Source organism: Aspergillus wentii, assembly GCF_001890725.1.
Source record: "Aspergillus wentii DTO 134E9 unplaced genomic scaffold ASPWEscaffold_2, whole genome shotgun sequence".
NCBI lineage: Eukaryota > Fungi > Ascomycota > Eurotiomycetes > Eurotiales > Aspergillaceae > Aspergillus > Aspergillus wentii.
The window spans coordinates 2,101,565-2,114,100 of NW_024467833.1; the positions used below are offsets into that span (position 1 = coordinate 2,101,565).

Below are 12,536 nucleotides of genomic sequence, written 5' to 3' on the forward strand. Positions count from 1 at the left end.
AACAAATCCTGCATACTTCTCGGTAAGAGCTACTCTAGTTGCTTTTTTTCGCCCTTGTTCAGGTACCGTCGTGGACCAGAATTTCCGATTGACCCTCGTCCAGTTCGTGCCTAGGGCCCCCCAGATCTGCCATCTGCTCTCCCCGCCTCATTCTCTCATCACTATTACTTCAACCACGTTGCTTCGCATTGGGCTCTATTTCATTCTGGAACAGCACCTGTGATCCTTGTGGTGATTGAAGAGAACCCCCCTCTTTATCCCACTTTCCTTTGACGGTTGCAGTTGTCCCGTGGACCCATCTCGGGCGGGACACTCACCCATCATGTCTTCTCAGGCCAAAAGTGATGATCCCTTTTGTCTCGAGTGTCATTGGGAAACCTTTCACATCGATGGAAGAGACTCTGGGGATGCATCTAACGATCATCATCATCCTCAATGGGACTGTCCGGGGGATGACCATCACGCCTCGTTAGAGCATTGTGACGTTGATGAAGCATGCTGTGATGTGGACGACTGTGCAGACGACTGCTCAGTTGACTGTGGATCGGTATGCGATGGCTTCGTCGACTGCGATGCGTCGACAGTGTGTTCCGTATCCCACTGCGATGATAAAAATTGCAGGAGCGAAGAACCTGTCTGCTTCGATGAGCATTGCTTCAGCAATAATGACGGAGAACACGGGCTCGAGTCCTTGTTAGGACTTGGTGCTCCACTCGCATTGGAAACAAATGATTTATTGTCATCGACCACTGTCGACAATGGTCAAATAGAGCAGCCAGCAAAGAATATAGAGCCCCCGGCTCCAACCACCGTGGATCCTCATCATTGCACCAACTCTTTCTTTACACCATACCCAACCCCCACGAATCACTGCCACTCCCACGTCGCACACCAACACCAACATCAACACCTACATCAACACCACTTTGACTGCCATAACTTCCCCAAACCGCCCGACGCAAGCTTAACGCACTCTTCGTATCCCATCCAGAACGAAGTGAATCCCGCAGATGTTTTCCACATGCTGGGGATGTGCACAGATTTCTCGAGCTGCCAAGATTACCATGTGCCAGAGAATAATCACTGTCAAAATAACTTGGGCCAGCTGAATGAAAACTCATCCTCAGTTCCTTTCTCCTGCTTTCACCACCCAGGACACCATCATCTGAACGTTCCTGTAAAGAACCCTACGCACCTGGCTGGACACACCACTCATTCTCATGGACCCTGCCGCTCGCATCACCGCTGCCGGACCCATACCCACGCGCACTCTCATCCTTATTCACCCTACTCACGTCATTCTCGGTCGAGTGTCAGCTCCCATCTTCTTTCCAGCCCGGGCGAGACGCCTCCGCCGTTGGACGGTGGGGCATCATCGGTTTTGACCAGTCCAGAATTCTCTCCGGTGGATAGTGACCTACACATCTGTAAATGGACTAGCTCTCGTCACGGTGTCCGAACTGCATGTGGCGCGGCATTTGCCGACCCGGGCGCTCTGCAAGAGCACCTCATTTCTAGCCACATGACGACGGTGGATGGAGCCAAGGGCAACGGATATTATTGCTGTTGGGAAGGATGCCACCGCCCAGACGAGCCATTCTCGCAAAAGTCCAAACTCCAGGGACATTTCCTGACACACAGCAACCGTAAGTGGCATTGAAAGGATATCGGAATTGTAACTGACATTGATCAACAGATAAAAGCTTCCGATGCTCTGTTTGTGGAAAGTTCTTCGCTCGACAGGCGACGCTGGACCGTCATGAGCGGAGTCACCGGGGCGAAAAGCCCTACAAATGTGCTGACTGTGGTAAAAGCTTTACCGACAGCAGCGAGCTGAGTAAGTTGGCATTTGTTGAGTATATGGATAGAGCTGACAAGAATAGAAACTCATTCACGTACGCATACTGGCGAGAAACCATTCAAATGTACCTATCCAGGATGCAACTTTCAGACGGGCGATGTAAGTATCTGACCAGATTATATGGGTTGATCAATTCTAACAATATTCCAGTCATCAAATATGTCAAGTCATCGATTAAGTATGTTTATTCCCTATTTTTTACCAGACAAATGCTAACAGAACCAGCTCACGGGGAACGGAGACATAAATGCTATTTTGCCGGGTGTACCAAGAGCTTTACTCGACCTGGTAGGTTCCTCGATCCGCTAATCAAAACCGTTAATGCTAATTTTGCAGATCAATTAAAACGACATCTTAAGACGACCCACAAACAAGACAGCCCGACGTTACCGTCCCCCATCTCCGAAGAATTCCTATCCTTTGACACTACTGTCTGATCGTCTGATACGACAGGCGTACGTTTGATTCAACGTTATTGTCACGCGCTATGATTTTGGGTGGACACCCTTGGCGTTTTACGGGATATTCTGGAGAATTAATGGAATGGAAACAAAAACATTTGGGATTTATGACACGAGTATTTGATGGACAGTACGATTATGCTGTGAATATACCTGAGCCGTGTATGTTTCTTGATATTACCGTGCATCTGTACAGTAGAGCTCTACAATACATAATTATGCATATTACCAATCGACAAGACTACAAGATATCCCCTCTAATCTAAGAATATTATTCAATTAATCCGCCTTGGCTCTCTCTTCCAAAGCCTCAACCGCAGTCTGCAACTCCCTCACCCTCTGTCTGACTCTCCTTTTAACCTCCTCCCGCACCTCAGGCGAAATCTCGGACGGTTCATAATTGGTCGTAATCAACTGTCCCTCCCCGTCGTTTTGTTGCTGCTGCTGCGCACCATGCGACTCCCTCGCCGGAGCAATATCCGTTGTGTAAAGGGAGTAAACGGCAACGAACTGATTCAGGGCGTCACGGGCGGATTCCCGATCCGAGGCAGCGTAGATGGTAGCGCCGTCGGTGCTATCGGTTGCGATTTCGAATTCATCTTTTGCGACTTCATACCTACATATCATATTAGCATTAGTCTCGTTCCTTTATCTCCTGTAAGATAAAAAAGATTCAACCCAGACGTACAATTCCTGAAGTTCCTCAACGAGTAAATCCCCCTCCGACTTTCCCGACGAAGAATTCAAGCTTGCAAAACGACGCGACACACCCGTCACCGACGATGGTATCCTCCTAGATACCGGTGTGGTGGGTCTTGATTGAAAGCTCAGACATCGCAATGATGATGATGGTGATGGCGAGTATGGGTGTGTCTGCGGAACGGAAATCCCAGGCCGGATGGAGAGGGATGGTCTGATTCGGAGGAGGGGTGTTGATCGGATTGATCTTGCTGGGAGCATTTTGAATTTGCCGGATGTATGCAATTGTTTTGGGGGGTTGAATTGATGGAATTGAGGATTGGGGATGGTTGGTTTGGGAGGAGAGAGAGAGAATGAGAAGGATGGAATGAGAGATGACGTATTCTGTACGGAGGTATTCACGTGCTTTGACGTGCCTAGGTAAAAGATACTGACTAGGAGTATGGATTAAAAAGATATGGATATCTTTTCCATTCCATCTAATTCTATATTTTATATTTATCAATTCAACAATTAAAATCCCATTTTCATCCCCCCATTGGCACAAACCACACTGCCCGTACACCACTGCCCATCACTCGTACACAGCATCCCCACCACCCCCGCAATTTCCTTCGTAAACGCCGGTCTCCTCCCTCCCATCTTCTCCTTGACCAACCTCGCCTGTTCCTCCGTCAACTCCTTCTCATCGACCTCCTGCATCTTACTCAAGGGCGTATTATCCTGGAATCCCTGGATTTGCTGCCAAAACGCATCCCCGGTCTTGAAGTACATGTCGCCGATGGCGGGGCCGGGGTTGATGGTGTTGACCGTGGCGCGGTCGGCTAATTCGCGCGCCCAGGTGCGTGTCATGGCTTCCAGGGCCGCCTTGGTACCGCCATATACGGACTGGCCTTCGAAGCCGAGAGTAGAAGACACACTGGAGAGGCCGATGATGCGGCCGCTGCGGTCGTGGGGAAGGTAAGGCGCGCAGGCTTGGGTGAGGAGGAGCGGAGCGAGGACGTTGATGGTGTAGTGCCAGTTGAAGTAGTCTGCGTCGATGGGGCCCTTGACGGGGTCGTTTAGGGTTCTGTCTGCTGAGACGCCGGCGTTGTTGATGAGGATGTCGATTTGGAATTTGCCGTCGGGGGAGGTGAAGTGTTGTTTTGCGGCGGCGAGGATGGTGTTGACGCCTTCTTGGGCGTGGAAGAGGTCGGCTTGTACGGCAATGCAGTGGATGGAGTGCGTGGAGGATAGCGAGGAGCAGAGTTCCTCGGTGCGGGTGTGAGAGGATTCAGAGGTGAAGTTGAGGAGGAGCGAGCAGCCTTTGTCGGCCAGGTTGCGGGCGATGGCCTCGCCGATGCCTGTCGTGAGTGAATATGAATATGAGTATCACGATGAGAGGAGTTGAACTTACCCCGCGATCCACCGGTGATGATACCGAATCTTCCTTCCAAGGCTCGAGCCATTGCGTTAGATGATATTGAGATAGAGTAAGATGTAGCAATGTACTAGATTGTAGGTAGATAGATGGATGGGATGGAGATGAGGGGTTCTTATATCCGACAATCTTCACCCCTCTTAAATCTTAGCAACGGAATAAAGCATGAAGATCCTCTTGTCCGGTTAAATGGCTATTCTCTGTTAATTCACTGCAATCAATCGGCAGATTACTGGGATCGCTGCTCCACCGACTGTGCACGGAAAATTGCCTTTTTGGGTATTCCCGGTGGCACACTATCTATATCCATATCCATTTCATCTGTCTTTTACATTTCATCTAACTTCTATATACAAGACACTGATACTAACGATCAGTTAATCTTCAACTGCTTAAATGCCCGCGCATTCTCCTGGATAGCAACTTCCACCGGCAATCTCTCCATACTACTCGCCCCAAAGAAGCCATGCACCCCCTTCGTCCTACTCAAGACAAACTCAGCATCCGAAGGCTCAGCAATCGGACCCCCATGACACAACACAATCACCTCGGGGTTAATCTTCACCACCGCATCCCGAATCTCCTGCACAATCGTAACAGAATCCTCCAACGACAGCGCCGTCTGCGCCCCAATCGTCCCGGACGTCGTCAATCCAACATGCACGACAATAACGTCCGCACCGGCACGCGCCATCCGCTCGCCCTCGTCAACCGTAAACACGTACGGCGTCGTGACGAGGTCCATCTCGTGTGCGATGCGGATCATCTCGACTTCCTTGTCGTACCCCATGCCGGTTTCTTCGAGGTTCTTGCGGAAGTTGCCGTCGATGAGGCCTACCGTGGGGAAGTTCTGAACGCCAACGAACCCGATTGTCTTGAGCTGTTGGAGGAATTCGGGCATCGTGCGGAAGGGATCTGTCCCGCATACGCCGGCGAGGACGGGCGTGTTTTCCACGACGGGGAGGACTTCACTGGCCTGTTTCATCAGTCAGCATCACCGCATGCCTCTACTGTAGTCACGTAGAAAAGTAAAACCGACCATATCAACAACAACCTGATTAGCATCAGAATACGGCATCATCCCCGCCAACGACCCGCGACCCGCCATGCGGAATCGGCCCGAATTGTAGATGAGGATCAGATCACTTCCGCCCTTTTCGATGAATTTGGCAGAAAGGCCAATTCCTGCATATGCATGTTAGTATCTGTGTCACTGTTGGTGCTACCAGACTGCGCATACCAGCTCCGGCTCCGACGATGATTGAGCCATCGGCGATGGTCTTGCGGAGTCTGGATAGGACTTCTTGACGGGTGGTAGGGCGAGGCATTGTTAATATCTGATGGATTGGATAGATATTTCTCTATATTGATGGAAGTGTGAGTTGGAAAAAACAGAAAGAAAAAGAAGAAAAGAAGCGCTGAACTGATGAAGTGTCAGTCGATAAACCCCGCCGTGAACAAGCAACGCTGCGTCATTCGCGCTGCATTAGTTTATTTGTCGCTCGGATGGAAGAGGGGAAATCGGTTCCACCCCATTCTTACCTTTGTGTGATTTCATATACATAATTCGAATGTTTATCTATTGAATTGAATTGATTCTTGGATAGCTTTACATTTAAGCAATAAGCGTATTTAACCTTCTTCGGCACTAAGCGATCATGACAATCCAAACCACCAAACCAACCATCCTCCTGATGGGAACATGCGATACCAAAAAAGATGAAATGCTTTTCACGAAACAGCAAATCCTCGCCCAGAAAACATGTCTCGTCCGCGCCATCGACTTGGGGAGTACATCTCGCGGCGGACTCAGTGATAGACTCGATCCCTTCAATGAGGGGATCTACACCTCACCAGTGAAAGACACAATCTACGACGCTCCTGACATCTCGAAAACAGAGTATGTGGAGAAGATAATCGCGCACGTAACGGATATCGTGAGCAACCTCTACAAAGATGGTGCAATCCACGGCGTGATCGGTGTTGGGGGGTCGAGTGGGACGTCGCTTGTGACGGCTGTGATGCGACATGCCCTGCCAGTTGGGTTTCCCAAGTTGATGGTTTCCACGATGGCGAGCGGGGATGTCAAGCCGTATGTCGAGGAAACGGATATCACCATGATGTATAGCGTGGTGGATATCGCGGGCACGAACTGGATTCTCAATCGGATTCTTTCGAATGCGGCTGCTGCTATCGGCGCGATGGCTGCTACGTTTGAGGCTGCGCAGGCTGAGGCATCGAGTCATGAACATGCTCAGACGCAGAAAAAGCGTGTTGGGGTGACCATGTTTGGTGTTACGACGCCGTGTGTCGATCGGGTTCGGCATCATCTCGAACATGTCTACGGGTACGAAGTCTACGTTTTTCACGCTACGGGTGCTGGAGGCAAAGCCATGGAGAGACTGGTGAAGGAGAAACAACTCGACGCTATCCTCGACATCACCACATCCGAAATCGCAGATGAACTAGTCGGAGGCGTGTTGACCGCTGGACCAGATCGACTGATGGCCGGGGCAAAGGCTGGGATTCCTCAGATCATCAGCGTTGGAGCCTGCGACATGGTCAATTTCGGACCGAAAGATACGGTCCCTGTCCAGTTTCAGAACCGATTGATATACGAACACAATCCTACTGTCACTATAATACGGACGACTGCTGATGAGTGTCGTCAAATCGCCCGCTTCATTGCTCAGAAGCTTCTTGTTCATGCTACTCGTCGGGATCTGATTCGTGTCATACTGCCCACCCAGGGTATCAGTCTGCTCGACACGCCGGGTCGTGCATATTATGACCCTGAGGTGGATGAAGTGTTATTCTCGACATTGGAGGAAGAGCTGAAAGACAGCGGGATTCCAGTCCTGCGAGACGAACGGGAGATCAACGATCCAGGCTTTGCTGTTGCTGCTGCCGATGCGTTGGCCGAGTTGATGAAGCAGAAGTAGATTTCTGTTGTTTTATGTAATGTTATGTTTTACAGCGTTGTCTACAGTGTAGCTCCGCATGTGCAGAAGAATGCGGCCTACAATACAAGTACAAAAAGAAGCAAATAGTAGAGATTTCATTCCAGCCAGACTTAATAGGATCAGACTTGGCTACGACTTGATCATTTTATATAGACAATTATTGCCAGAGACTGCGACAGGACCTTCAAACCTTCGTAGCTCACAGCTACTAGTTGCTGGATCTCCTCTTCTTCCTTGACTTTCTTGCGAGAAATTGGCCCAGTATAAAGTCTGCCTCTTTATACTTGATGGGCGGCCGCTTGTCGTCGCTGAGCCTTTTTGTCCAGTGTCCGATAAGCCCGCTCAATTCACCTTCCTTTGGCTCCCAGACGCTTAATTCGTGGCGATCAGGGTCCCGGGAAATCATCAGTGCACCTGATGGCCCTTAGTATCAGGGCATACTCGAGCGATTGTAAGACCGAAAGGCGAGATCTTGGGTAGCTACTGTACCCCATAGAACGGAGGTAGATATGCCCAGGCATCTTATCTTGCTTATAATATGAATCAATAAGAAAACCAATTCCTGCTCCATCAAGAAGAGCCCTAATCTCATCATCGATCGTATACGCTGGATCGTCAATCGCGTTAACATCATCAAAGCCTCCGATCCAGAAGAGACTCTTTATAGGGCCTATATATTGCGCAAATCCTATTTTGATAATATCTATCAGCTTTTGGTTCTTCTTTATTTGTTAGAAAAGATGATCGTCACCTCTTTCCCCGTTTTCGTCAAGATATTCCTGGATCTCCTCTGGTATCTGCCGGGGTACCCTCCCCAGGAAGTCCAAACCGGCTCTAAACCGTGCTTTTCGAGATCTTTCTCATCCCGGAAGCCTCGTCTGGCTGCAATTTTCCAGCCCTCTTCATCACTCGAATTCAGCGCTGGAGAAGCCATCGTGCTTTATTGTGTGGCCTGAAAGGCCTAGTGATGAGAGGAGGTCGAATCAGGGGTAAAGAAATCCAGAATAATTTCTTCTGCAAGTCGAACATGGGGGAAGGGAGAAGGGTGAAAACCTAGGCACCAGGCCTAATTTAAGGTAACATAGTCTCATCGATATTCACTGTTATAATTTGACACAACATGAAAATGCAGATCAAGCTGGGACAGACAGGTCTAGGCATTAGCCGAATTCGAATTCAATAGGTAGTTTACTCCATAAGTTAATAGCCATACTGGACTCGATGTCCCTTTGACTTGGCCTTTATGGGAAAGGACTATCCACATGTATACTTTGAACGCCTAAACCAAGATAGAACAAATACCGATAGATGAGTATAAAAGCAAGTGAAACAGAAAGGATACAGACGATGAAAAGATGAACCGGAAAGGGTCTAGAATTGGATACGGACAAAAAGATGGTGGAGAAATTGAATTATTTATATTTCTGATTTAGTGCTGAATAGCATCTGCCTCGGTGGAACCACTTCCACCCCAGCGACACCTGTCTTCCAGGTGATGATATCATTAATAGAAAACCAACCCATCAGTACGCACTGTTGAATGCAAACATACTCCAGATGGACCCGCCCATACAACCAAACAGAATACTATCCAGTAAAAACAAACCCCCATATATGCCACTTTTATTGCCGTTGAAGACAAATACTTTTGAGCTCTGAGTTGATAGAACCCTTAATTCGTAACATCGTGATCATGTTGAAAAAGAAACAGAAGTCTATGTGTCAAGGTGTATTAAACATTCACTATAACACGCTTAGTAGCGGTAGTGGTCGGCCTTGAAGGGACCGCTGACGGGCAGACCGAGGTAGTCAGCCTGGACGTCGGTAAGCTGGGTGAGCTTGGCGTTGACGTGGGACAGGTGGAACTCGGCGACCTGCTCGTCAAGGACCTTGGGCAGGACGTAGACACCAATGGGCTTGCGGCCAGTGGTGCCGAACTCAATGTACTTCTGGCCGAAAGCAGCGTCCTCAGCCTTGAACAGAGCAATCTGAGCAAGGACCTGGTTGGAGAACGAGCAGGACATGACGAAGGAAGAGTGGCCAGTGGCACATCCGAGGTTGACGAGACGACCCTCAGCGAGGAGGATGATGTTGCGGCCGCTGGCCATGGTGTAACGGTCAACCTGGGGCTTGATGTTCTGGACCGACTTGGCGTTGGCCTTGAGCCAGGCAACGTCGATCTCGATGTCGAAGTGACCAATGTCTAATCTGATTAGCCGTCTGTCTTGAGATTATTCAACAGAAAACTTACTGCAAACGATGGCGTCGTTGCGCATGGCCTCGAAGTGTCTGCCGACCAGGATGTCACGGCAACCGGTGGTGGTGACGAAGATCTGACCCTGGGAAGCAGCCTCATCCATGGTGGTGACCTGGTAGCCCTGGACGGCGGCCTGGAGGGCGTTGATGGGGTCAATCTCGGTAACGAGGACGCGGGCACCCATGCTGCTCAGGGCAGAGGCGCAACCCTTACCGACATCACCGTAACCGGCAACAACGGCGACCTTTCCGGCAATCATGACATCGGTGGCACGCTTGATACCGTCGATGAGGGACTCACGGCAACCGTACAGGTTGTCGAACTTGGACTTGGTGACGGAGTCGTTGACGTTGATGGCGGGGACCTTGAGCTGGCCATCCTTGTGCATCTTGTAGAGGTGGTGGACACCAGTGGTGGTCTCCTCGGAGACACCGAAGCAGTCGTTGAGCTGCTCGGGGTACTTGCGGTGGACGAGCGAGGTCAAGTCACCACCGTCGTCGAGGATGAGGTTGAGCTTCTTGCCATCAGCGAAGGCGTTGAGCTGCTGCTCCAAGCACCATTCGTACTCCTCCTCGGTCTCACCCTTCCAGGCGAAGCTAAACAAATATCAGATTCTGTCAGGGGGTACGATTCAGGAAAAGGCGGCTTACACAGGGACACCAGCGGCGGCAATGGCGGCGGCAGCGTGGTCCTGGGTGGAGAAGATGTTGCAGCTAGTCCAGGTAACCTCAGCACCGAGAGCAGTGAGGGTCTCGATGAGGACGGCGGTCTGGATGGCTGAGTGGGGGTCAGACACGTTGCTCTTTTTTAAACTTTATCCCAAGTATCGTTACGTACTCATGTGCAAACAACCGGCAATGCGGGCACCCTTAAGGGGCTGGTCAGCGGCGTACTTCTTGCGGATGGACATGAGACCAGGCATCTCAATCTCGGAGAGCTCGATCTCACGGCGACCGAAGGCGGCCAGCGACTAAAAGATGAAGATGTCAATAAATGGATCGATTGAGATTGTATGGAAAGAATGCCACGTACGAGGTCGGCGACCTTGAACTTCTGGGCGGGGGCAGCCATGGTTGATGATGTGAAGAAGAGAAAGAATTAAGATAGATAGACTGAGGGGATGAAATTAGTATTGTTGGATGGAAGAGTAGGGGAGATGGACTTACTGGAGAGGGTGGATGGAGAAGAAGAGAAGAAGAAGAAAAGAAGAGAGGCGAAAGGCGAGAAGAAAAGAGCAGAAGAGGGGAAGCAGAGGGCGACTAAACATGGCGGGGCTTGCAGAGATCAGCGCGGACTTTTCCTCCTTCCGGGCCGACACGCCCAAAAGGGGCCGTCCTCGAAGCGCCATGCTGCTGCTTCGGTCATCGTGGGATAATTGCTTTTGGTCTGAGGACCGTGAGTGTCGTTTTTATTGATCTACGATTATTCTTTCGTGGTGGTTACTGTTGGGATTATGGATGATTGCTGTGTTGGTGGGGCAGTGAAAATCTCGGGATCAACAGCTTCTCTAGATACCGAGTATCAACATCACCGTCAACACCTCGACCGTCGAGATACAGGAATGCAGTCCTACATTGACGTGGTACAATGCAAGGGTTATGAGCCATTATGACGTCTCACATCTTCTGTCACACCCGGGTACCAAGTACCTGATATCCTAAGGTACTACCTATTGGAATCATCCTGCAGACTTCCATTAGTCCATCAAGGCTGTTGATTTAGTGATTTCTAATTGCTACTCATTCTAGGAGCAGCGCTTATATACAACCCCAAAGGCTCATCTGGAAATCGTTTTTATCATTCGAGCTAACTGACATGAAATTGCTTTGCATCCAAGAATCGGCAGTAGAAGCAAGTAGTAGAAATTTCATCCAAGCCATATATAGATTAAATCCTAGAAGCATAAACAAATACTTTCGTGATCCCTAGGATCAGACTTGGCTACCTGACTTAAAATAGTTGATGTTTGTTTTGTGAAGAGGGACGATGACTTTCATGGCCTTACTATCCGTAGATATCACATTTAATTTGTCCATATCAACGGTAGAGATGGACTTCCCGACCCCTTTCAAGTACACGGGGTCATTTTGCTGTCGAAATTCCAGGAGAATCGGTTCCAGAGTATAGCTCTTCCATCTGCAATGCATCGTAGTCATTGGTTTTGAATTCGCTGGCCATAGAATATGTCAGGGTTTCGACTGGGCAGTCATCCTCCAAGGTGTTTGCGATGAGTTACAGCTTTGTTCCTCTGTCCACACGTCAACAACCGTCCATCAAGAAAGATCCTTCGCACTGGGTGGTATTGAGACAGATGGTAGAGAAATTATCCAAGAGAAGGCATAGTGAAGAGGATTTCAGAGCAATGAATGAGGCGCTGGGTGAATCAATCAAGAGAAGGCGTGGTGTCTGGTCTATATTGAATGTCTGTGTGAATATATTCTTTCAAGGCACTGATAAATGAATAGAAGGGTAGATTTATATCTCCAGAAGATCCAGTTGGCTTACTCTTCAACATCTACCTCACCCGGCCTTGTTGGCTAGCAAAATTTGCCTTCATCATTGTTCTAGCTGCTGGATTGATATTTCTGAAGCAGTCTAGACACTAATGAATTCACAAGGTAGGTCTGGCAAAGGCAGGGACATAGGGCAGCGAACCACCTTCCCCAACCATTCGCGGTGTTAGGTGTCGTCAAGCCAACACCGTCCGCAAGATATCAAGGCGTGTTAAGGATTCGCCATATACGAAAAGTCTTTATCGACATCAGATATGGCGTTCAGAATAGCCAGGTTCAAGGCGAAGCTGAAGAGTTTAACGAAGAAGATTGAAGAACTGTTGACAGGCTCTGGAAGCCTCGATGACAAACAGAGAATCGCG

At 49.4% G+C, this 12,536-nt stretch overlaps 7 protein-coding genes across 7 annotated transcripts; 3 read left to right on the forward strand and 4 right to left on the reverse strand.

Moving 5' to 3' along the window:
• Window positions 1-322: 322 nt before the first annotated feature.
• On the forward strand, window positions 323-2,298 carry ASPWEDRAFT_105437 (C2H2-type zinc finger protein; the record flags this gene model as incomplete). Its single annotated transcript, XM_040827725.1, has 6 exons — window positions 323-1,646; window positions 1,697-1,837; window positions 1,884-1,960; window positions 2,012-2,039; window positions 2,087-2,149; window positions 2,198-2,298. 6 exons carry the CDS (start codon window positions 323-325, stop codon window positions 2,296-2,298), a joined length of 1,734 nt encoding a protein of 577 aa, XP_040692532.1.
• A 303-nt stretch (window positions 2,299-2,601) lies between these two features.
• On the reverse strand, window positions 2,602-3,282 carry ASPWEDRAFT_168735 (uncharacterized protein; the record flags this gene model as incomplete). Its single annotated transcript, XM_040830339.1, has 2 exons — window positions 2,602-2,938; window positions 3,011-3,282. 2 exons carry the CDS (start codon window positions 3,280-3,282, stop codon window positions 2,602-2,604), a joined length of 609 nt encoding a protein of 202 aa, XP_040692533.1.
• Window positions 3,283-3,534: 252 nt separating this feature from the next.
• On the reverse strand, window positions 3,535-4,469 carry ASPWEDRAFT_104631 (SDR family NAD(P)-dependent oxidoreductase; the record flags this gene model as incomplete). Its single annotated transcript, XM_040827667.1, has 2 exons — window positions 3,535-4,364; window positions 4,418-4,469. The coding sequence occupies 2 exons, from the start codon at window positions 4,467-4,469 to the stop codon at window positions 3,535-3,537; spliced, it is 882 nt and encodes a 293-aa protein (XP_040692534.1).
• A 345-nt stretch (window positions 4,470-4,814) lies between these two features.
• ASPWEDRAFT_168737 (TIM-barrel enzyme family protein) lies at window positions 4,815-5,769 on the reverse strand (the record flags this gene model as incomplete). The annotated part of the gene is made up of 3 exons (XM_040830340.1): window positions 4,815-5,417; window positions 5,481-5,626; window positions 5,682-5,769. 3 exons carry the CDS (start codon window positions 5,767-5,769, stop codon window positions 4,815-4,817), a joined length of 837 nt encoding a protein of 278 aa, XP_040692535.1.
• A 330-nt stretch (window positions 5,770-6,099) lies between these two features.
• On the forward strand, window positions 6,100-7,383 carry ASPWEDRAFT_48983 (Tm-1-like ATP-binding domain-containing protein; the record flags this gene model as incomplete). The annotated part of the gene is made up of 1 exon (XM_040837195.1): window positions 6,100-7,383. One exon carries the CDS (start codon window positions 6,100-6,102, stop codon window positions 7,381-7,383), a length of 1,284 nt encoding a protein of 427 aa, XP_040692536.1.
• Window positions 7,384-8,667: 1,284 nt separating this feature from the next.
• ASPWEDRAFT_735561 (adenosylhomocysteinase) lies at window positions 8,668-10,732 on the reverse strand (the record flags this gene model as incomplete). The annotated part of the gene is made up of 5 exons (XM_040839347.1): window positions 8,668-9,607; window positions 9,656-10,257; window positions 10,312-10,438; window positions 10,499-10,631; window positions 10,694-10,732. 5 exons carry the CDS (start codon window positions 10,730-10,732, stop codon window positions 9,159-9,161), a joined length of 1,350 nt encoding a protein of 449 aa, XP_040692537.1. The 3' UTR covers window positions 8,668-9,158.
• Window positions 10,733-10,992: 260 nt separating this feature from the next.
• Window positions 10,993-11,673, forward strand: ASPWEDRAFT_36538 (uncharacterized protein). Its single transcript, XM_040834483.1, has 2 exons — window positions 10,993-11,323; window positions 11,410-11,673. The coding sequence occupies exon 1, from the start codon at window positions 11,115-11,117 to the stop codon at window positions 11,271-11,273; it is 159 nt and encodes a 52-aa protein (XP_040692538.1). The 5' UTR covers window positions 10,993-11,114; the 3' UTR covers window positions 11,274-11,323; window positions 11,410-11,673.
• Window positions 11,674-12,536: the final 863 nt, after the last annotated feature.